The 25,489-nt window shown below is 40.7% G+C and overlaps 2 protein-coding genes across 13 annotated transcripts in view; one reads left to right on the top strand and one right to left on the bottom strand.

Annotated features, from left to right (window-relative positions):
- The window catches only part of HS3ST5 (heparan sulfate-glucosamine 3-sulfotransferase 5), a 147,970-nt gene extending 144,811 nt beyond the window's left edge, over positions 1-3,159 (top strand). For all 8 annotated transcript variants that reach the window (XM_083497898.1, XM_083497896.1, XM_083497891.1 and 5 more), the window contains one exon: positions 1,231-3,159. In XM_083497898.1, coding sequence (XP_083354024.1) covers positions 1,231-2,161 — 931 coding nt within the window. In that variant the 3' untranslated portion in view covers positions 2,162-3,159. The remainder of the gene's footprint in view (positions 1-1,230) is intronic.
- LOC310704457 (uncharacterized protein) overlaps positions 1-25,489 on the bottom strand; it is a 146,307-nt gene that overhangs the window by 119,462 nt on the left and 1,356 nt on the right. For 2 of the 5 annotated variants that reach the window (XM_083497950.1, XM_083497952.1), the window contains exon 1: positions 9,418-9,627. Coding sequence is in view for 1 of the 5 variants with exons in the window: in XM_083497948.1 (XP_083354074.1) it covers positions 22,111-22,229; positions 22,822-22,832 (130 nt within the window). In the remaining 4 variants the exon portion in view is untranslated. Of the gene's footprint in view, positions 1-9,417; positions 9,628-13,695; positions 13,710-22,110; positions 22,230-22,821; positions 22,907-25,489 lie in introns of those variants that run through there. The other 3 variants (XM_083497948.1, XM_083497953.1, XM_083497951.1) reach the window with 3 other exon arrangements.

Raw genomic sequence — 25,489 nt, 5'->3', positions numbered from 1 at the left:
TCAGAGCAAAAGGACACACAAATATATGCCAAAGCCAGTTGCTGCTTAGGCAAAGCCTTAGCCCAAACAGGAAGTGTTTTATAGCCCTTCCTGTCTAGGAGGTACAGAAGCTGATACTACTACTCATTGCTCAGGGAGCTGCTCTAAATCACAGTCCTGTGGCTCACCACATGGGTCAACTGCCTTCAGACATGCAATGATCACTTTGCATCCATTTTATGTACAGGCTGCAGTTGTGTGATGAAAATCCTGCCCACTTACACCAAAGTTTCCATTCACGTATTTCATGCAAGGAATGGCTCTCCTATCTGAAAGGGTTGCTCTAGATACCTCTTTTGGTTCACAAGGACACAAGCAGTTGCTCAAAATTCTTTAGCATTGATTTCCTTAGAAGAAGTTCATTTCAAAAAATCATTTCCTTTTTGGAGGAGCGGGGGGGGGGGGCTGTTGTTCTAAGAATGACAATTCCAGTAGGAGCATTTAAATTCCAGGCAATAGGCAGAGGTGGGTAAGAAAATCAGCAACGCTGCCTTGTTCAATCAGAAGTGGCTTCCATTTATGTAGCAAGGCACTTGAATTCCAGTGTAGGCTTAAAACTCTGCATGTGGGTGTACACAACAAGCATACGGTTTAATGTGTATGATGAAGGCACAAGCTCCTGATTGAGGATGTTACCAGATTACGGATTAATACTGGAAACAGGCCATTCAGATGCCAAGATTGACAACAAGGATTTTCATATTTTCCACAGAAGAGTTAAATCTAGATTAAAGGAGAGAGAAAATATGGGCTAGCCTTTTGATGGCATTGAAGTTGTGGGGACACTGTAAAAAGCTTGCATGCATCGATCCCACAATACGCAACCATTTGGAAACATCCATACATATAAGCAGTGGCAACTACATGCTTCATCGGAAACACAGTGTGTATCAGTGTGACGCTTCCTGGAGTGGATGAAGCAATGGCATGGTGAACTGTTTTGTGGGTTATCTGTTCTACTGCCATCTAGTTTACTGTCAATTCAGCTCTTACCATGATGATAACTGTCTACATCTGGGCAAGTTAATAGGGCTGTTGCAAATCATCTCAGTTGCATAAATGATGTCTCTTGTTACCTTTATGTTGAAATCCAATATCCACTCACCTAAGAGAAAGCACCATTAACTTCTGAGCAGTTGTGTAAGATTTCACTGTTAATAACTCCTATTTCGCCTCTTTTTTGAATTGCAGACTGCAGCCCATATGCCCTATCGATGGTCGATTTGGACTCCATGGCCAAGATGAAATTCCACTCCGAGCTCTACAGTTTAAGCGTGGGTTGCTACATGAGTTCCGGAAGGGCAATGCCAGCAAGGAGCAAATTCGACTTCACAGTTTGGTCCAACAGATTCCCAAGGCCATAATAATTGGGGTGAGGAAGGGTGGAACTCGGGCGCTGCTGGAAATGCTGAACCTCCACCCAGCAGTGGTCAAAGCTTCTCAAGAAATCCACTTCTTTGATAACGATGAGAACTACGCCAAGGGCATCGAGTGGTACAGGAAAAAAATGCCATTTTCTTATCCTCATCAGATAACCATTGAGAAAAGTCCAGCATACTTTATCACAGAGGAGGTACCTGAAAGGATTTATAAGATGAACTCCTCCATCAAATTGCTGATCATTGTCAGGGAACCCACAACAAGAGCTATTTCTGATTACACTCAGGTGCTGGAGGGAAAAGAAAGGAAAAACAAAACCTACTACAAATTTGAAAAGCTGGCCATTGATCCTAATACCTGTGAGGTGAACACTAAATACAAGGCAGTAAGAACGAGCATCTACACAAAACATTTGGAGAGGTGGTTAAAATACTTTCCCATAGAGCAGTTTCATATTGTCGATGGCGATCGTCTCATTACAGAACCACTGCCAGAACTCCAGCTGGTAGAGAAGTTCTTAAATCTTCCTCCAAGGATAAGTCAATATAATTTATATTTCAATGCCACCAGAGGGTTTTATTGCTTGCGGTTTAACATTGTCTTTAACAAGTGCCTGGCGGGAAGCAAAGGACGCATCCATCCGGAGGTGGACTCCTCTGTCATTACCAAATTGCGCAAGTTCTTTCACCCTTTTAATCAGAAATTTTACCAGATCACAGGGAGGACATTTAACTGGCCCTAAAGTAAATTTCATACAACACTGTGTGTTGCACCTGGAGATATGCCACCGTGTCTCTATTAGAGTAAAAAATATGCACTTTTCGTATACACAGCTATCAAAGTAACCCTTTTTCATGCATACTTGTATATATGCAGTGTGTGACCAAATATAAGGTGGGATCAATTTTTCTACAGAGCAGTGAATAACATAAAATTTACTCTCTGCATAATTGCATCGTTTTATGCTATACAATTAAATGAGAAGGTGTCATTTAAAGGAATTAACTCAGCTACTCAGTTCAAAGGGTCAGTACTCTATTTGCTCCGTAAAATTTAATACCAAACATATCTAGAGAGAAGGCAGAATATTATGGTAGAATTCATTGCAAGAATTGCATTGAAAGGTCTAAGATGGGCTATTATGGATACATATTGCTAAAAGAATATTGACCCTTTAAAGGTGTAAATCTATGCTTCAGGCTTATATTGGTTTAACAGTCACTCTTTCAAAGTAACTATGCTTCTTTGACCAGGGGCAGGGAATCTATAATACAGAATTCTCACCTGACTACTATTTCCAGGATTTTTTATTGGGGTGGGGGGGGACCATACTAATTAAACTGGCAAAAAACCAATACAAGTTTGCAGTGTAAATATATCCCTTGTAATGCTGAGTTCTACTGGAACTCTTTTCCTATTGTTTGAAAAGAAATTCTCTCATGCAATCAACATTGTTTCAAATTTCCTGTGGTGAGTTTGCACTATTGTTTTTATTGTATGGATCATCTTGGCACTTGTAGCATGTCAATCATGTGTCGAAAAGGAAGTCTTTTTCCCCCCTTCTATACTTGTACGTTGACAAAGAGAAACCTGCTGTACATAATGTATATTGTTTGTAAATACTGGTTTCACACTAAGTAATTCTATTTTGTAAACTGAATATGGCTATTTAATTTATTGTGAAAATTAAATTTATTGTGGTATTTAAAATGGAATGGATTAAAATTGCTATATGTGCAACTAGCTTTCTCCTTTTCTTTGATGAATGTCACATTATTTCAAACACTATATTTTTCAAATGAGGCAATTCACATGTTCAGTTGAGAGTTAAGCACTAAACAAGTTTATACACACACACACACCAAATCAGCCGTTAGAAACTTAGGCAATCTATTATTATTAATATTTAGTTATTTACATAAATTGTATACTGCCCTTCAGCTGAAGATCACATGGTGGTTTACAACATAAAAATACAAAATGAGAAGACAAATCATACAGCATAACAATCATATTGCTGTTTTCTGGAGTATCATAGCAAATATTAGTATCATGAATCCTAAAATAGTAATAGACACATGATCAGAGTGCTATAGTCTGCAATAATGGAAGTTCGGGTAGAATGTATACTGCAAACAGGAAAGGTACTACTGAAGCCAAGAGGATGCCAGCATGGTTAATGAGCAGAGCAAAGTCAAGGAAAGTATGAGAGGTAAGAAGCCTTCTTTCAGAAAATGGAAATCTTTAAACTCATATTATCATGAACACAATAATGGTAATGAAATAGAACTGCAAAGGAAAATAATATATGGGCTTACCTGGGACTTCACTGCATCCCACCCATCAGTAAAACTAATCAATTCAGAGAGACGACTTGAGTTTAAGATAATTTATTATTGAAAACTTTAGAAATGATGTGCCACATGCTGCATCAGTTCTCTACTACAAGCCAGATACAGTCAAACCTCCATTTTCGAACATCCCAGCTGCCAAATGATTCAGAAGCTGAACGCCAGAACCCCAGAAGTGAATGCTTCTGTTTTCGAACACGCCTTGGAAGTTGAACGGCTGAAAAGAGGCCAATTGAAAAATGCTGTGTCAAGAGGGGGTGTGGGGGCGGGGAGGGTACAGTGCAATGAAAAAATGATAAACCACAGATATTTTGGAAAGCTCCCAGACTATTCAGTGGCCTTCATATGCCAGGGAGAAGGATGTATCCATGCCAATAAAAGTGTCAGCTGCATACATGGTTGAACCAATGTTTTTATTAAGATCTAATGAATCTTGGAGCAAAATTACATGATCAATAATCCTTAATCTAACCTAGCCCTGTGCTCTGAGCAGGTAAGAACCAGTAACCTACATATCACACTGTTTTCTAACAGTGATTTGGGGCGAAGTGAGGACACTATCACTATGCACTGCCTTCACAAAATATTTTTTCTATGTGCGCCCTCTTGTGGACAGATTTATCTGTAAGCAAGCCCCCTGACGAATCTTCACAAACTTTCTTTAGACCATAACAGCACATTTATGAGAGAGCTTCTTATAAATGCTTTCATGACTGCATACAAATGAGTCAAAAGATTCTATCTTCCAGATGTTCTATGGAGCCAAGAGTCATAATCACAGTCCTCAGACTGCTTACTCTGGAATAATGCCATTGAAATCAATAGGACTCATTCAGAGTTTCGGATTTGAAAGCTACCATCAAGATTAATGCGCTGGAAGAAAACTCAATAACAGCTGGGATGCTAATTCCACCAGAATTCTTCAAAATCCCAAGTGATAATAGAAACGCCAACGCTTTGCTGATACTTCCTGTTTAAAACTCAAAGTGTGGCCTTCAGGGGAGGAACAACCATCCTTTAAAGGGAATTGTGCTGAAATACTCTAAGAGACTTTTGACCTTTTGGCATTTATCTCTTAAGTGCAATCTGTGAATAATTCATTTCATCTATTTCAATCAGATTCAAATGTTGGGTGAAAATCATATCCATTCAGCTCATTGGTGTGTGGAGCAGAAAGAGAACCACTGGTTTAGTTTTCAGTCAAATTTGTAGCTGCTCTATAACACTGCAACATTTGTATTTATCCTATGAACACCCTGCTGGAGTGTTTTGAAATGTTAAGAGACATGCATATCAAGGAGGGCATGCCTGGGTGCTAGAGCATGCGTTTCACCCAGGTGTAATCTCTAGAAACTCTAGTGAATGCCATCAAGAAGACAGATGAAAAAGTGTAACAGTGAGACAACAGTAAGATCATCTGCATCAGTATAAGGCATTTCTTATATATCAGTTATGTACTGACCACATATTTATCTGAGAGATCGCTAGTTGACTGACAGTTGTGGTACAGTGGCTACAGACCTGGACTTGGAACAGGTAGGGGTAAGGATGCTTCCACAGTAGAGCCCATTTCTGTAGCTGAGGCTTGAGCCTTCTTAATGCATTAGTCACATATAGAGGGAAAGCATGTTGAAAAGAGTTTCCTCCCACTCCCAGGGACTGGCTTCTCCTGCCCCCACTACTGCAGTCTGTTGGGATGCTGCTGGGAGACAGGGGCGTCTGGCAGGCCCCCAGCTGGCTCCAGCCACTGGCCAGCAGCTGGGTGAAACTCCGGTTCTCGGAGCAGCATCAAAACTGTGACTCAAGCCTCAGAAGCCTTCAGAGGCTTAAGCACGCAAGCCAGCAGAGATAAAACTCTTTGCAGCAAAAGTAGTGGACAGAGACATGTGTAAGCATATTTACAGCATTTATTCAGCAGCAGGACAGTGGGAAAACATGTCTGCTTCCCTTCGTGTCCAAGCAAAACAGGAAAAAGCAAAAGCAATATACAAACTGAAATTCCCAGCAGACTGTGCTGCAAGTAAACAGGCATGTGACACACAACAGTCATGCCTGATCCTTTTAAGGTGGAACGGAACTATGACCTAACACAGTCATGTTTACAATACTCTACAGCAGGAAGACTCCTCTAGGAGTGAGGGCTCTCTGCAACATTGAGAAGCCTGATAGCCTTTGTTTCTAAACGGCACAGGAATCCTCCACAAACATGTGAAGATTCTCATTGCAGATTTCATGATTTACACGACAGGAGTAAAAGAAGTTATGTGACTTTGGTAGCATGGCCACATAATACGGCCCAAGGTCCCTTTTCCTCTACACACAAGCATTGCACTTTTGAAATGAGGTGGACAGAGAATTAAAACAGAAATTCCACACAGCAGCTAATATACCATTGTATGATAAAGCAATGCCCTTTTCTTTGACAAATATCCTTTGATAATGTCCAACCACTTCCATTCAGCAGAGGTTCTTTCCAACGTTATTTGAAAGCTTCTTCTATATAGCTTCATCCTGTTTTATTGATTCCTGTTGATCAAGGCCAGGGAAGTAGTGATGAGTAGCCCATGATCTGCACTTTCAATATTCTCTGTTGTCTCAATGCCAGCTTCTCCTCCCACTTGTTTCTTCTCATTTTTCTTTCTTTGTTTAATGGAAACCAGTAATTAATACTGGTAATTCTTTGTTTAAAGGAAACCAGTAATTAATACCTACATGCCTGCCTGCCTACACGGGGGGGGGGGGAGAGGAAGAGGAAGAGGAAGATGAAGAGATGAGTATGGGTGGAAGCAATGCTATTCAGGGATTATTGCTATCAACAGGGAAAGAGTGAAGGCACCATCCTTGGCAGCATCCCTCCATCACATTGTTGTCAACACACCTACAGATATCAATGAATTGTGTGTGTGAAGGGTTCTTCCCCCATACTTTATAGTGTTGTTGGTGGTGGTGGTGGTATTATTGTAAAATTTGTATAACGCCCTTTATCCAAATATCATAGGGCAGTTCACAACATCAATAATCCCCCCAAACATATTTAAAAGGCCATTGAATGTTAATCAGACGAAGGCCCAGTTGAAGAGAAACATTTTCACCTGCCACCTGAAGATATATAATGAAGGCACTAAGCCAGCCTTCCTCGAAAGAGCATTCCACAAGCGGGGAGCCATCGCAGAAAAGGCCTGTTCTCACGTTGTCACCCTCTGGACCTCTTGTGGCATGAAAACCCAACTTCCACTCTGATGGTGCTCCTACCCCTGGGCCACTGCCACCATCCCATTTTCCTTATTCCATATGGACTCTTAATTTGCCAAAAAGCTGGAAGCTCCGGGGTACAGGTGTGTGGTACAAAGCTAGTCAGATACAGTTACTGTATTAAATTAAAGATATTAACATTTGTTTCAAGATTGTGAAGTCCACAATAAGTTTAGCTTGTTGTCAGGGACTGGGCAGAGGAGGAATAGTGGAGACCGCCTCCCCAGCCTGACCCTTCCAGAGAAGAGGAAGATAGTTCAGAATTGCAACAGGGGTTTGAGGGACGTCACAGCCCAGAGGAAGATGAGGGGGAAAGTTGGGAAATCATGGGAGAGGAGGAGCAGGCAGAGCCGGAGCAGCAGCTGGCTGAAACGTTATCATTAGAAAGCATTCCAGACCCACCATCTCCTAGAACCTGGCAGGCTTTAAAAGTAGGAGAGCAAAGAGTTTGAAGCAGAGGGCATCCATAGAGGAGGTGATGCTGATGATAAATGAGGAAGTGGGAGAGAAGGGGGTGTAGATTTACTTGTGACAATGCCATTATCCAAGAGGCTGTAAATACTGAATAAAAAGCAGACAGTAAGAAACTTTTCCTTGTCTTTGTACATGCGTGGCAACCAGCTGTGGGAGTTGCTTGACACTAGTTACTTTAATATGGTACTGTATCTTCAAATGAGAATTGCTTTGAAAATTGGCTACTGTCACTTTAAATGGCAACTTATATTTACCTAATAATGTTAAAGCAAGACAGCTTTGAGGAAGTAGTTACTCCTATTAAAACTCTGGATGTGTTTGGTAGATTTTTAATTTCTGAAATTCATTTTAGGATGACGAGCAGCTTATACATTTTTGAAATAAATAAATAATGCATCTTACTCTTTCTGGGAAGCTTGAGGTTACTCCTCCTAGAAAGGCTGAATTACCACTTAGTACCATTTAACCCCTTTTAATAACAAAAAAGTTGATAAAATTCTATAAGGAAAGGCCTTTGGTTCTGAACATGAGGGAAATTTGAGTCATTTTCGAAGCAAAGCTGCAGAAAACTGGCCTTGTCAAAATCCATTATGCTGTAAACAAATTACCCCAAATAAGATCAGGCATGTCAATTTGTTATCTACTTGTGAATCAAACAAACAAAATACCCAAACAGACTTCTATGTTTTCAGGAAGAAGTTGCATTGCTTTTAATGCATCTCATTACTGCCATTATTGTCATACAATTAAATTTATATAAGTGAGATAAATGCACGGGGAAGGCAATATGGAGTTTTAAATAGTTGCATTTACTGTGGTTGTAATGTCCCAAGATCATCATGTCTGGGGACAAGGGCATTTGTAAGAATAAGTAACCATGGGAGAACTCGACAGGTGAGTTCTTGAGATTTATTGCTGTCAACACTAGAAAAACTCTGTCTAATCAAGTATTCTAGATACTTATCTGTAGACTAGGAGTTGTGCAAATAAAGTTGTTGGCTGTGCCACTGCAGATTGCCAGTGGGTAGGGTCATAAATGCTCCCATCAGATATAGAGAGATATAGATATACACACACATGCAGATCTACCTGAAGGTAATAAACTAGGACATCAAAAAGAAATCCTCCTCCCTGATCTGTTCACTTACTATATCAGGTAATTTTTTACTGGGGGGAACATATGAAGATATGAAAACACACACACATGTAAACTGAAGTGGTACAGTCCAGAATTTCACCGTATCAGGTTGTTTAAATGGGTCTCAGACAGAATGAAAGCAGAAAAGTGCCATGGTCACAGTGGGAAATTGTTCCCTTAGCATATCTGAGCTAAATTCCCTCCAGTAAATCATGTTCCCAAAAGATTATTGCCCAAATATGTAGAAGCAGTTACAGAAACACATGTATAGAGAGACCCGTGTCCCAAACAAGCCTGGTAACATTGGTTAACTAACTAGTACAGTTGTACCTCAGAAGTCGAATGGAATCCATTTCAGAAGTCCATTCGACTTCCAAAATGTTCGGAAACCAAGGCGTGGCTTCCAATTGGTTTCCGATTGCACTAGCGCGCCAGAAACAATAGCGGAAGCTGCGCCAGATGTTCGGCTTCCAAAAAAAGTTTGAAAACCGGAACACTCACTTCCAATTTTTGATCGTTCGGGAGCCAGAACGTTCAACTCCCAAGGCGTTTGGGAGCCAAGGTACAACTGTATAGGCTTCTTATAACCTATTGAAGAATGCTAGTTAGGCAACTACAGAAACCAAAAATTCTGCTCAGTCTATTCTATTTTCTATTCTATTCCCAGCACAACAGGAAACAGAAGGCTATGCACCAACAGTGATAGAAAGGAGGCAGGCCTACTTAAATAGGGGCTCAAGGTATCCCACTTAATGTTATGAAGCAAAATAAACATGCCAGTACCTGCAACACAGTTGAGGAGATCAAAACATGGTGTTCGTTCATTGGTGTGGGACAAGGAGACAAGATGGGGATGTACTGTTGCCAAGGCATGTCCAGAGAAGAGATGCAACTTGATGACATAATTGTTGCCACGGCTGGTTGTGGCTTGTAGTCGGGATTGCCCAGTGAGTGTGAGGAGGAGCAACAACCCTCTGACATTCATGGTCACCAGAGGAGGGGAAGGTTTCGGCCCACTTAGTGACTGTACCCATTTACTTATTTCATATATGTGAAGCACTGCCATTCATTCAACTAGAAGGGGATAAGGCATTATATTCATTTTTTCTATATTATCACTGTTTCTTCATATTTTTGTATCTTCTCTATATTCTATATTTATTTGAACAGAAACATACACCCACATGGCCCAAAAAAGGATACTGCAGTTTGAGGTAAAGTATAAGTAATGGCATAGTCTGACCCATCCAACAGAGTTGGATGATAGTCTCCACTGACAAGGACCAATGGACACCGCGTTAATATATGACATGATGCCTAATGATGGGTATCTCATTACTACAGAATAAATAATAGTACACTGAATAAAGCACAATTGTGTGGAATATTTATGCAAGTTCCCTCAGTTCTGGCCAACCTTTTAAAATCTGGGGGCTATTTGAGCTCTAAGGTGAAAAGACTGGATGGGGCTCCTTAGTCACCATGACTTCCTCTTGCTTTTTTTTCTTTGCTTTTTGGACACATGTAATTATGTAACATTTTTCCACTGGGAGGAAGTGTAAAAGAGGTGTCTGTATGTGTTTTAATAAAATTGTAAAGACAAACAAGTCCAAGGATTCTGTGGGTGGAAGAAAGAAACTAACTGCTAAAGGCAATTTAGGAGAGATCCATTAACACTCTGTTAATGTGATTTTGAGAAGGAACCCTGTAGGTTGGAAATTGGCCAGTTTAATGTCATAATTAAGGGATGTCCAGAGGGAGCTCCAGAAGATTATAGACCAGTTAGTTTAACTTCAATTTCACAGAAAGGCTTGGGCACTATTTTTAGATATCAGTTGGGAACACTAAAGAAAGAAGCATGTCTTGATTAAGAATGGGCAGCCTATTGCAGGGAGGGCATGGTCATGTTTCACTAACCGAGCTAATAAAAGATGTCATTTAGAGATATTAAAGCGGAGGGGTACAAAGGGATGCAGCCGGCATTCTAATTAAATTTTCAGGATGCCTATGAGGAAGTTTCACTATATAGAGGAGGTCTAAAGGGGATTTCAGAGAAATGGAAGAATGTGTCTTCTGCCGAATGCCATATATTAACCTGCTGCCACAGCAGCAAATGCCTCAGCACTAGAAAATTTGTTTTAACTCTGGAGAATGATTGTCCAGCATGGAATCAGTTGAAGGTGGCACCATAGAGTCATGGGTCCCACTGGTAGGATTAGCCCCACTGTTTTCTCTGGTCAAAGAGGTCTGGCAAGTTTGGTGCGACTCAACAGAGCTTTAATAAACTGCTTAATCAAAGAATCCCTAAGCAGTGACTATAGAACAATCCAAAGCAATTATCAATATACAAATAAAATCAGCATAATGTAAAAACAGATATATTACAACTTGTTAGCATGTCTAGATAGGCTTGCCAAAACAAAACTTGTTTGTGTTCAGTTTTGGTGTTATAAACATAGACGTAGAACATGGAAGCTGGCAGATCCCTGAAAATATACTCCATAGGAACAGAAGGAATAGGATTTGTCAGTCCTTTCCCTTCCCTATAGCAGACCAGTTCTTCTGCCATCCTTCTAATCCCCAGGTGGAAAATTGTTCTTCAGCACATCTCCACCGGCAGCAATTTGGGTAACCCTCTGCCAGCACCCATCTTCCTCCACCAACACCAGCTTAGCCAAAAACTACCTAGAATAACTTGGGGAAGGAGTCGTTACTGGCAATGGATGGGAATGACATGCTCTTTTGTTCCCAAGATACTTTCACCTTGGAACAGAAATTAGTAGAGCACCTCCATTACACACACACACACACACACACACACACACAATTCGGATCAGGTGGCTCTTTCTCTTTCCTGGTGGTAAATGTACTGTTTTCAACACATTTTATGACACTGTTTCATTTTATGACACTGGAACAGAGGCATCAGCAGTTAAAGGAATTTGCAGGGACCAGGGTGGGGATATAAATGTTGAGAGTTTTGGGTATCAGGATGGAACCCTGGGTCCCCTTTCCAAACCTACAACCTGAGGATAGAATGTCTAAGAGGAAGCTTGCCAAACCAGTTCCTTTGTCAAAGTAATAGGGTTGACTGGCTTGTTAAATACCACAATTTAGCATATCCAAATAAGTTGCTCTATGTGATAGAAAAAATGGATGGGTCTTTTCCTCACTCCTCACACCTGGCTGATACAGAGGAGAATAATAGAGCTGTTATGTGAAAGAGCTGCAAAGCTGGATGGGAGCTAGAGGTGTGTCTTGCTCTGTGCTGGACTTTGGGGCTCTCCTGGAATCCTAAAGGGGAAGCAATGTGAATATTAATTCTGTGAGCCCCACCATCCTACGCTCAGGTTGTATATATGTGTAGATTGAGGTCATTTTATTTGTTTTAGTGTTTTAACTATTGTATGTTTGTGACTTTTTCTCACTTATATTGTTTTGTCTTTTTTGTAAACCACTTTAATGGGCTTTTTTTTACAATTAAGCGGCATATACACTTTATTAAACAAACAAACAAACAAACAAACAAACAAACAAACCGTATGTCCTAAAGATATCATAGTCTCTGCTGTTTTTAATTCCAAGAAAAATATGTCCTGGATATGCACTGGCACCTCTGGAGTCTCTTGACACTTGGAGATTTGGGTTGCACATAACACATTTTTCTTTGATTGTCATTCCAATATTAGTTTCTGAAACAGGAGCTAATATATTATGCTGAATGATGGTGTGTTTCAATGAGTAAATAATAAGTACTGCATATAACTGTTCTCAGTAACTTAGCAGTTCTAGCCTCTGGAAGTAAATTAGAAGACTTTTTTAAAAAAGAAAAATTTTTGAGGTCAATTTTGTAAGTCACTAGGGAAGGACAAATGTCCTTTGTGGTACCCTCCAGATCTTTTCTGAGACTGAAATGCACTCTGCAAAACATTATTTTATCAATTAGAATTATTGCACTTTTAGCAAAGTGTGACCTATTTACAAGGTTCAGACTCTTCAATTTACCCATTAGTGGGCATGACCTAGCTAGATTTTTTGCTGCATTAGGCAATTAAAGTGTAATTCAGCTAAAATATTCTAGAAAATCAGGCAAACAACTTCATCATCATCTTGACCTATCTATGGTACCAGTGATTCTAATGGATTTCATTTACTTCTAATGCGGTAATAAATTATATAGATATTCTCTTTAAACTCTAACTCAAAATATATTAGAAAATGTAACATGATTATCAAGCGATATACTACCCAATCAGTTCAAAAATCCTGAAGAGCAATATATGACCTGCACCACAGGTCAAGCAGACTATTCATTCTCAACAGCATGTAGGTCAGAGTGCGGCCCCATCACAAAGCACAATACATCAGCTGATTCAAAGACAAGAGAAGTTGGTGACAGCATCCTAAGGATCAGAGTGTAGAAAATCTCTGTTCCCTTTCTCCTGAGAAAGGTCATTCACACAAACCCTTCCACATGTTGAAAGAAGATGTGGAAGGGTCACAGGGCAAACCCTGCCTGCCAATGGCACCATTCTCTAATGCAGTAGTTCTTCAACTTTTCTCTCTGGGCCACATTTGCTTGCACCACACTGATTTTTTTATGGATAAGAAATATATTGGAACACAGAAACAACTCCTAGCCGTGCTTCATTTATAACACAGAACCCAACTACTTGTTTCCTGCTTGGCAGGGGGTTGGACTCGATGGCCCTTGTGGTCTCTTCCAACTCTATGATTCTATGATTCTATACTTTATAATATGATCATGGGCCATCTAGAAATGATAAAACAATGCATAAGAACATGAATCATTCCTAAAATATAATTATAAACAAACCTCTTACTTATGTATCTTAAGTATGCATGCAAACTCAGTGAGAGAGGTGTGAGCTTGCTTTTGGTGGGTAATCTCATTTATTTTAAACAATATTATCTTATTTGAGATAAACAAATCACCACATCAACACAAAGAAGTCTTTCTTCTGATCTTGCATATTTCTCAGAGTTTAAAATCCCTGTTCACAATGCCATGCCATGGAGAACTGTAGAAGAATAGCTAACACTCTTGAAGAGAGGCATGGATAGTGTTTCTGGTTGTATATCAAAAGAAGAAGAAGAAGATACTATACTATACAGGCTCTCCTGTTTTGCATACAGTGGTACATCTGGTTGCGAACGGGATCCATTCCGGAGTCCCGTTCGCAACATGAGCAGAATGCAACCCGCGTCTGCGCCGGTCGTGATTCGCCGCTTCTGCGCATGCGTGTGATGTCATTTTGCACATCTGCGCATGCGCGAGCGGCAAAACCCGGAAGTAACCCTTTCTGGTACTTCCAGGTCGCTGCGGGACGCAACCTGAAAAAATGTATCATGAAGCAAACGCAACATGAGCTATGACTGTACATTCAAAGAACGCTCAACCATGCATGGGCCATTTTTGGACCCAGAAGAGGGCATGACAGGGGTGTAACAGGACGTAACGGAGGTGTGGAGAGCTTATGTGTGCTTTTCCAACACGCATGAAGACCAGAACACAACGCCTGCGCAAATCGGGGGTTGCCTGTACTATACTACACTGAAATGTTTAAATGTTTCTTTGATTATTCTTGAATCTTCCCACCACACTCACCATCCTTTCCTGCCACACCAGTGTGGAGTGCTACACACTTTAAAACCACTGTTGCAATACCTACCGTACTCATGCCAACTAGTCTGGTTCGCACATTACACTGAACTCAGGTACCAGTTGTCTCTACACACAGACAAGTGTTTGTATGAAAGGCATTTGATTTGTGCAGCTCAACTATTTGTACACACAGGTACAAAGGGTGTACATACCCTTTGAATGTAATGTGTGATTGCCACTTCATGGCGTTCAACACATATATATGCATAGTGCTCTTTCAGGCAATGAGTGGCCATGATTGGATCATGCAAAGAGGAGCTCTACCCATGTAAATGGGTTGGAGCCTAGACCTATCTCACATCTTCACTTCAGAATCAGTCTTGATATACTGTTATATTTACAGGGCAACTACCTGATCTGATGAGGATGTTTATAATTAGCCGTATTGTGTGAGGGTTGCATTTTTCTCTTTTTCATTTCTTTTCAACTAATTTATATTATTCTTGATAATTTTTTATTATTATTCACAGGTGTTGCTACTTCTGATTTATGCCATTATTTTAAATAAATTAGTCTGAACATTGGAAATATTTTTATTCAGCTCAAAAGTTGTGGCTGAAAAGCATAAACTAAAATGATCCAAAAATAATATTAATCTTTAAATGAAGTAGAGACTCTATTAAACTACAATGCAGGCTTTATTTGAGCAAATTATCCACTTGTGTGTACTTCTTTTAATTCAGAAAAAGTCAGAGAACGTGAAATGTCAAGAACATAGCAAATATTTACAGCTCTGTATGAAAATGATACAGAAGTTCCAATAGCATAAGTAAAGGGTTGCAGAGCAGTGCAGGTAACTTTCAACAAAACCATTTATTGGAAAGCTCTTCTGTTAATGGATTGTTGGGTTTTTCTCCCTTAGTTAACTTAAGTGAGATTCTTTGCACGAACAAGAGCTCCCCCTCAAGGAGTAAAGTGAAAAGTTCACTTTCCCAATTGGAGATTACAAACCTAGCTTAGGTTTATCAAAGTGTCAGGGTGGTCTTAACACATGCTACTAAAGGAAAAACCTCCATGTTGTGTTCCAATGTGCAACAAGGACTTTCTGTGTATCACTGCAGACACCCTAACTCAGTGATGGTAAACATTTTAGAGACCAAGTGCTCAAACTGCAACCCAAAACCCACTTATATATTGCAAAGTGCCAACACAGTAATTTAACCCGTGTATCTCATTTTTTTCTGTGTGTTTCACGTTTCTTCTTTATGACTGCTGTTGTAATAAATAATCCTTCATAAAAGTTATTGCATTACATTCTTCATTAGATTATCTTTCCACTGATATATAATTTTATAGTATAACTCAGTGCTTTTTTTCTAAAAAAATGCTTAGGGGTATTCTTATTTTGACTCAAGAAAATCACTACCGGGGGGAAATAGATACAGTTCAAATAGGGGGAAATAAATAACAGTGAATTTCTTCTCCCGTTAAATTCACAAAATGTTTAGGGGTAAGTGTCCCCCTGCGTCCCCACAGGAAAAAAAGCACTGGTATTACTCCAAAACAAAGTGGTGTTATGAGCCATCAGACCTCGGAAATATATTTTTTCCAGAAGGTTCCACAATTCTGGCCACTAGTGTACACTGGAGGGCTGTACTAAGAGCCACCGTCTCCCAATTTTTAATATGAGATAATAATGATTGTCTGTATGCACATACAAATAAATATAAATAAATAAACCCAGCCAGATAGGCGGGGTTTATTATTTTATTATTATTATTATTATTTGCCCTTTCTTCGGCTGCCGTTTGATAGCAGCCTCCATGGAATGAATTTCTCTGTTGGCTTCCGCGGGAAAGCCCAGTGAACATGTAAACTCAGCAGCCCCTTCTTAGGTTGCCGTCTGAAATATCGACATAACACCGTCTTTATATGCTTTCTGACCTGGAAGTTAAGCCCTGCTGGACTCAAGGTGGCTTACTCCCAAGTAGGAAAAACAGACCAGCAGGAGGCCCTGGTACATCAAAAGTCAGTGCCTGCTCAGCCCCTCGCTCGCTCGCCAGGCCCTGGTGTTGCAGGCTTTGGATGGCATGCGCCAGCCCTCATCTCCTCCTCCTTCCACCCCCAGCACGGAAGCTATGGCTCTGCTGGAGCGATGGTGCGTGTGCCCACAGAGAGGGCTCTGAGTGCCCTATCTGGCATGCATGCCATAGGTTCACTACCACTGCCCTAACTTGTTTGCAGCACAATTCCCCCCCCCCCTTCTCTTCCTGGAATCATTCATGCTTGTCCTCAAAATGCTCTTTAAATCTAGATTGTTTTTAGATCCTACTGTCCACAAGGGTGGTTGTGGTTACTTGATATAAGTTTTAAAATCCTCCCCTTTATTAGTTAATCCCTACCTTTGTCTCCCTGCACATGCTAAAAGTTAATGATGAAGGAAGTGATGATTGTGCTCTTGGTAGACGCCCCCCCCCCCAATGTCATTGGGAAGGTCTGGATACACAAACACATATTTCTGGAACTGCCTACATCTGTTTTAAAATGGGCACACTCTGGGTTAATGCATAATCAATCTCCTTTGAGCTTTTATTTTCTGAATGAAACTACTTTCTCAGGAAGACTTCTAAGGCCAAAAAAAATGCAATAAATCTAACTAGTGTGTGGACTACATGGAAAAAAACCAAGTATTCAGTCCACATTGATCCTAAAATAAAATGTTGTGTATACACATCCTATACAGGCTTACATTCAATGGAATGTGTCTTTTCTAATTTACTTACATCTCAGTCCTGCCCATGTTTAATCTGAAGCAATTTCTACAATGGAGCTTACTCATATGCTAGTGGACAGATGATCACGTCCGTAATTCCCATTCACATCAATGGGGAAAGCAGCTTTATAATGTGGAAGCTCTTATTTATTTACAGCATCTATATACCCTTCCCTTTAGCCAAAAAGACTGTCAGAATGGCTTACAAAAATGGCTGTCAGTTCTAAGGCAGTTCCTGCCCATAGATTCACAAGCTACAAGCACATGACACACAAGGAAAAAAAGAAAGGGAGGAAGAAGGGGAAAGCGAGCCCAAACACTAGTTCTTAAAGTTAGTTTTTAACATCACAACCAGAATCAGTGGAGGTTCTGGTTGTCTTGCTATCTGGATGAAAAGCAGGATTTCCCCCCCTTGTCAATGGGGAAGGGGTTTTATTTGGATTCAGGTAGTCAATAAATGAAACACCAGTTTGATTTTTAATAATGCTTATTTTGCTAGATGAGAACAGAAGCACCAGCATTAGAGAAGCAGGCATCTTATGGCCCATTGAGTTGCTGGCAAATTCCTTCCCAAACAGCAGCGCATCCTCCTATCCCTCCAGTCAAAGTTGCTGTTGGAATCTTCCTACTCCTGTGCTAACTTCATGCACTTGCCTAGGCAGCTATTCAATGTCTTATGTTGATGGCCTGTAAGGGAAGCCTACCACCCTTATTCGCATGGTGTGGTCCTACCCCTTTGCATGACATAATCCATTTCTACACACAGTTAATTCTTTATGTAAGATGCAGCCTAGAAGTATTTTATTATTAGCTAAGCAATTTCAGGTTACTTATACAAGGCTAACATAAAACACGAGAGAAATACTGTAGATGCCACCCTCTCCTTGTGATACAGTACAATACTTTCCCATGCATTTTCCATTACACAGACCCTCCGCTGAAGCAAAGGAGATTAGAGCTGGTGATTACATCCAGGCCAGGAGGACAGGGCAGCTTTTGGTGCCACCTTGTTTTCCCCACAAACAGCTGACTTGGTGACAAATAAAATAATTACAGGACAGTTACCCTCCTCTCTCCCCAACGTCAATGGCAGCAAGCTTATGCTTCTATAAGAAACTGCTGAATTAGGGTAGCATGTATACTCCCTAATGATGTGTTTGCAGTAATGTGGTATTTCTTTGGGGAATAGTGCCCAGTGAATATAGAATTGTTCCACCGGATTGCACTGAATATGTTGTATGACACCTGGGGTGGAACTAGTACTGAGCACTAGCTGCAAAGTAAATGAAAGTGCAATGATTTTTCTGAAAACAATGAAAATGACCGGGGATATTACATACACTTTTATCAATATACATAAGGTCCAATAAAAACTAATCAGTCTTGCTGCTTTTGCATCTTTTATTCTGGTATCTTTCACGCTGGTATTTTTCATTCTGCACACAAAGGTCTGTTCTGCATTAGATCAATGCTTTAGTGCCAAGTTTTTAATGCAAGCTCTGAGTCTTAAAGACCAATACTTTTCTTGGCATAACATAAGGGTGTGTGTAACCACCAAATCCAAACTAACCTACCACCCCAAATGCCCTGGTGGCCTCCTGTTAAACTGACAGTGGGCGAAAGAAAGAAAGAGACAGTTCACCTCCTTGATGAAGAGTAAACTGAAAACCATATGTTCAAATTCCATCTCCCAATCCATATTCCGAACTGCACTATTGGCAGTACTTTGATCTGATGAATAAATTATTTTTAATTTATCTAAGTGAGATGGTCTGTGCATCCCTATCATTTTCCATTCTGTGTGCAAAACAGAGAGCAATTGCCACATGCTTGTAAATTGGGTTTTGTCAGTAAAATATGCTTGTTTGATACTGGAGGCATTTGCATTTTATATACTTCAATTGCCATCTGCTAATGGTAATTTAATCATTCAATAAATAAAACCAAAGAGAGCAAACATTAATGAAGAAGATGGGAGAAATTCTTAATGGGATAATTTTTTTATTTATTTTTAGAAACCACAACTGCAGCTAGTAATAAAAATTAAAAAGGATAATCAATTAAAACAAGATGACAATATTAAAAGCGGTTATATTTCTGACATATCAGCTGACTAGAGAGGCCTGGAATTCCCAAAATACAAGTCATTATTTAGCAGAGAAAAGCATATTCAGTTACATGCTGTGGGGGAAGTGCTCTGCCTCCACACTTGGGGGGTATACCAGTTGCTAGAAACCACAGAGAGAGAGAGAGAGAGAGTGCCCTTTTGTTCAGGTCCTGACTGCAGGTTTCCCGAAAGCACCTGGTAGGAACAGGGTGCTGGACTAGATGGGCTACTGTTCTGATCTTACATTCTGAACTTCTGAACTGAAAGTTGGACTGTGTGGAAAGAAACTGCCTCGCGAGGGACATTTCCAAGGAAGAAACAGGGTTCACAAGAAAGAACAAGCACCTCCACCTTCTACCATGTTCTTATTATCTTATCTAAAAACAGAGCTGGGATCTAATGCCTGCCTACTGAGTATCTAACTCTTCCTGTCTCAGTCAACTGCACCCGAAGTTTCATTTTGCCATGTGAGGCCCATGTCATCTCACAGCAGACATCTCACAGGTTTGCAACAAATCTCAGGTAGCAAGTTGCCTGTTTGCTATTCTGGACGAGTCACCAAACGCTAGAGGTTTTCAGCCCCACATCCATTATTGAACTTTCTAAATAAGGGAATAAATACCAAATGCTGCTGTTCATGGCAGAACACCCTTGTTCAGTGACCTTTTAAAAAATTCTCAGCATAACCACTTTACAGTGTTAAAAAGAAGAAGTCTGTTTTGCTGTAATGGACGTTCGTCAAGTCTATTTGAGTTAATAATGCAATGTCATAATTTGATAGGGAGGAATAGAAAATATGGAGATTGCTTTAATTGACTTAGTTGTACTGCAGGACTTGGCTAATGTGCTTTATTCAGGAATAAGAAGTGCTATTTCCTTAGCCCCAGTCCCCACAAAGAGGTGTCGGGTCAACTTGTAAGTGCTGCTTTTTCAGAGGTGTTGTTTTTCTGTTTTCAACACAGACTCAGGAAGCGCAGTTTCCTTAGAAAGAAGGAAAGCAAAACATCTTTGTGTGTTTCAAGGGCATATGGCTTTGAAGAGGAACAGGTTGTGCATCTAGCAAACCTCCAGCCCACGCAGTCAACTTGCAACCAGAATTACATCATGCACTCATTGCCCAACTGTCCCCTCCTTGCAGCATCCAAAGCTTCATAAACTGGGAGATATTTCCCACACTATAAGGCCCAAACTAGACATGATGTTATTTACCAGAATGCTATTAACATGCATATGCATATTTGTATTATGCAATATACAGCAGCTGCCATTGGAGGCCTCTATGAGAATGGCTTAACTCCAACTGGTGCTGCTGCCAATTGATTGGCTTGAAAGAGAGAAAGCAGAGTCAGATGACTTTATTTCCCCACAGGACCTTGGCAGGGGCTGACAGTTTCCCCCTGTGAACATGCTAGACTACAGCCTCTCTCTTTCTGTCATACAGTTCAACAGAGAGTATGGCTGTGCATCCCATTGGATTAATTAGGGTCAGGGAAAGACTGCAGCATGGATAAACACCTGGTGAAAGACACAGTCTATGTATACAATGCCAGCATAAAACACAGAGAGGTTACTGTCTTCCACTGCATTTCAACTTGCAGACGGACATCCTTGGGCACATCAGTACAGTTGGATGTGTTTCCAAGTTGCCTGCTGTCTGCCCATACCAGTAGGTAGAGGCTGTGGATGTCTTCACATGGCTTGAAAAGGATGTTGGAATAGCAAAATGATAACAGAATGTAACAAAATGAATCTACTCCTCCGTAACTGGATCATGTCCAAACAACCTCATCCAGTCAAGTGGAAATCTAAACAATGGATTACTAGCATTACCCAGATCCAAAAGATTCTTGCCCAAAGCACATCAATTCAGGAAAGCATCAGTCAGAAAAATATGGTACAGAGGAGTAAGATTTTTCTCTTATAGTGTCATGGAGGCCACTTCTCACTCAGGCACTAAATCTGATCTACACCACTTCAGACTGCATGCGGGATTTCACGTTTGAATATTTTTCTATACTAAACAAAATAGAAGAAATATATATCTGCAAATAGAAAACTGCATGTCAATGAGAAGAGTGCTAGACTAGTTTTCTATGTGCTGCATTCAATCAGGTAAGGTTCACCTACATTCCAGACACAGAATTACCACCCCAGTGAGATCAGTGACCATAAAGGCACAGAAGCTATTATTCATTACTAATGTTCTGCACTGTTTGGGCTGAAGCTTCAATACTATGTGCAATCACAAGAACACAGCATCCTTTAAGAAGGACATTGACAAACTGGAACATGTCCAGAGGATAATGACTAGGATAGTGAGGGGTCTGGAAACCATGTCCTCTGAAGAATGGTTGAAAGAGCTGGGTAGCCTAAAGAAGACAAATGTCAAAAGGATGCGCAATGGCAGTCTTCAAGTGTCAAAAGGGATGTCACGCACAAGACATAGCAGGCTTGGTCTCTGTTGCTCAGAGGGCAAGACTAAGAATAAGTTGGTAGAAAAAGCGCAGGGTAGCAGATTTAGGCTAAACATAAGAAGGACCTGCCTAACAGTATGAGCTGTTTGACAGTGGAAGATGTTGCCTCCGCAAGTGGAGGGCTCTCCTTTGCTGGAGGAATTTAAGAAGAGGCATGTCAGAAACACTGTAGTTGCATAAAGCATCCTATGTTGCAGGTCATGCATGCAGCAGAGTTGGACTAGATGAATTCTAAGGTGTGTTCCAACCTCATAATTTGAAGAAATCTTGTTGCATTAAGAAGAAACAGTTGAATCAGCTCAAAATAAGGTTCCTTTTGTATACCAATATGGAAAGGAGTACCCTGAAAGAAGCCAACATTTATTTTGCTTCAATTTGCTAAAATTTTCTTTGTTGTGTGCTGCGTTTTCCCTGCTGTGCTCTCACAGCTTAAAGATTTGCCAGAGGCAGATTTTGACCATATCAGACCGTAGGCTGCAGTACTAACCGCACTTACCTGGGAATAAGCCTGTGGCAATCACACAGGGTCCCCGGACATTTGACGGTCTATTGATCTCTGTGCCACCACTGTGCTCGCTTCCCCGCTGCCACCAATCCATTACTCTCGGGTACACACTGAGTCCAGACAGTTGTTAAAATTAAACCAAATAAACAAGTTTATTTTATAAGCATTAACTAGTTTATGGTTTCTCAGATAATTTTCTTGTCAGTTTCTTAACCTTCGTTTCTTTACCGGCCTATACCTTCCTAATACCTTCTGACTGATTATCTCAACTGTTTGACTGACTCCTCTTAACAGATTCTCCACTCTCTCACATCAGACTAGCCCAACCCACAGACTTATCCTCCCTCTCTCTTCTCTAACTCCAGACTGACTTCTTAACAACTCTAACTCTAACTCCTCCCCTTGGGTTCCTATAGGTTTGTCATTTTACAATTAGTTAACCCTTCCCTTATGAACCCAGTATGATGTCACACACCTAGGAGGGCAAACGCCACAAAGCCCCATTGAAGTCAGTAGGATTTCCTTCTGATTACACAGGGTTAAGAGTAATAACATCAATCTTAACCATTAATCTGAATTGTTAAGATTAATCTATCACTTAAACAAAAAATTATGCCATTTTATTCCATTAGGTATCTGCTAGATTTAGAAAGCACTTAAATTTTCAAAGGTTGGGAAGAAACTACTTGAACAAAAACTGACCTTGTCTTCATATACTTCAAAGGATGAAGAAATTCTTCTTTTTCCCCAAAGGCTTCAAGCAAAAACTGCTTTGAGGGGTTTTTTCCTACAATTAAGAGGTATATAAATTTTATGAAATAAATGAAATGTGTTAAGTTCTCTTCCCTCATCTTTTTGGAAAAGTGAAAAATAGCATTGCATTGCCATCTCCTCTCAAAAGATGAATATTGTGAAGACTTTGGAGCTTGCATTAAATTAGAAACGGAAAACCTTCAGTCCACCAAACCCAACCATTTGGCCTGTGAAGTCATTTCATCCTGCCCTACACCTGACATAAGGTATGGGACAGGTAAAGGTGGGATTGGCGTAAAGGGGATTTTGAAGAGTCTTGCTGTGCATTGCTTCCCAAGCACCTGGCAAATAGCTGGCTGCCAGGCAATTGCTGCACAAAGTGCTTCTCAAATGCCCAACAGCTGGGTGTTTGTGGGTACTGGAAAACCACTGCACAAAGCACTTTTACCAGCCCTGTGCTCAGCATTTCCTAAGGCTTTGCAAAGCATTTGCATGGTGCTTCCAGCTGGCTGTCAAACATTTGGGAAGTACTGCACAGGGGACTTTGACATGTGTCAATCATCTGGCACCATCATTTTGTCAGATGATTGACTGGTGGGTTGTCCCCACCTGTCAAAATTGGCCACTGGGGGTTGGGAGAAGGATAAGAGTCTGGCCTGCCAGGCCAAAAAGACTCTCCTGCAGTTTGACTTCATCCCCAGAACTGCACACCACTGTCATTCAAGACAGACAGATGTCAACAATAAAAGATTAGGAGGCACTATAGCATGGCTAAGGGCAAAATTACATGTTATGAGGTAAACATGGAGTTTCTTCAAGAATGTGTGGCCAAGTTGCTGCTTCCACAGTAGACTGGTACATGAGATGGGGCATACTGTGGATCTGGGAACCATGTCTGCAGTGGCACCCCAACAATCATTCATTCCCTAGTCAACCAACCTTGGTCTGATTTTCTTCTGGAATGTTTCTGAGGTGTTCTAATCATTTTTATTCATACAAATGGTCAAGTGCCACAATAAAGTTGGTGCAACCTAGTAATAAATAATATAATGATAAAAGGCATATGTGCCCAGGCACAGCTGGACATACAAAATGATAAAAATTAAAAAGTTAAAACAAAAACATGGTATTAAAACTTTTTACTCTAGATAAAACTTGGCCAGTGCCTGAAAAGGCAGGGTAAAATTGTTTCAGGGGCCAGACTCACTCTCCCAGCCTTGCTCTAATCACAGAACACCATTATTGTTAATTACTTTTTAGTTGCCATCATAGGCGTAGCTAGGATGGGGGGGGCAAGATATACGCTAGAGGGACAGAACCAAGCTATCTGTATTTGTATTTATTTACTGGATGGGGGGAGCTGCCCCCCTCTTAGTTAAGCCATGGAAATCTCCCTGTAGACTTCTCTTACTGCTATTTATTTTTACTATGATATCCAATAGAATGTTTGTTTTTCCGTATTTGTAAGAATTACAGAATTACACACAAATATTTTTTTAAAAACTCACTACCTGAGGGCTCTTTTAGATACATTCTATAAATCTTTCTTTTAGGTATACATTATTTTATATACATTCCTAGAATTTTAAAATAAACGTATTATGTCACACTCCTTTATCACTCACTGTAGGTATTTGCATGCTTCTTTTCATTGCACTATTAAAGATTTGGGAGAAATATTTTGAACAGCTTGAGACAAGCTCTGTAGCTTTAGTTCCTTTTTCAAGTCTTATTAGTATACAACACTCATTTACTCATATGTAAGCCCCACTGCATTTATTCACAGGTGTGTAAAGTGTGTCACATCAATGCTAAGAATTAGATTGTGTCAGGGTCAATGCCTTTCATTGTAGACATAAGTAGCAAAATGATAATAATGAAATAAAAGTAACCTATAGCTATCCACATATGCATCCTAGGTGCCATTCAGTCCAGGGTGCCCTGGCTGGCTGGGAAAGACACAATTTTGGCCAGGCCAAACAGTCGAATGGAGCCTGCCCTAAAATGGCTGGCCACACAGCAAGGCAGCCACTTGCTTGAACAACATTGGTGGGTAATTATTTGCAAGGGTTAAGCTGTTGGTGCTGTGGGTTAAACCACAGAGCCTAGGGCTTGCCGATCAGAAGGTCGGCGGTTTGAATCCCCTCAACGGGGTGAGCTTCCGTTGCTCGGTCCCAGCTCCTGCCAACCTAGCAGTTCGAAAGCACGTCAAAGTGCAAGTAGATAAAATAGGTACCTCTCTGGCGGGACAGTAAACGTCATTTCCGTGAACTGCTCTGGTTCGCCAGAAGCGGCTTAGTCATGCTGGCCACATGACCCGGAAGCTGTACGCCGGCTCCTTCGGCCGATAAAGCGAGATGAGCACCGCAACCCCAGAGTCATCCACGACTGGACCTAATGGTCAGGGGTCCCTTTACCTTTACCTAAGCTGTTCTTTAGTTAACATGAAACTCATCTAAGGTATCTGTTGCTCACTTCACTCCACAACTATCTTCTTCTTACGTGCCCCAAAGCCAAAGGGTAGGAAGAGAAGAACCCTTTTGCAACTAAAAGTCGTCCACAATCTCCCGTCACCACTGTGAAGCCTTGCAGGGTGCCATCACTCCCTATCACCACC

Source organism: Podarcis liolepis, assembly GCF_965112155.1.
Source record: "Podarcis liolepis genome assembly, chromosome: 3".
Lineage (NCBI taxonomy): Eukaryota > Metazoa > Chordata > Lepidosauria > Squamata > Lacertidae > Podarcis > Podarcis liolepis.
Note: the sequence above shows the minus strand (reverse complement) of the source record. Positions and strands in the feature narration are given on the sequence as shown.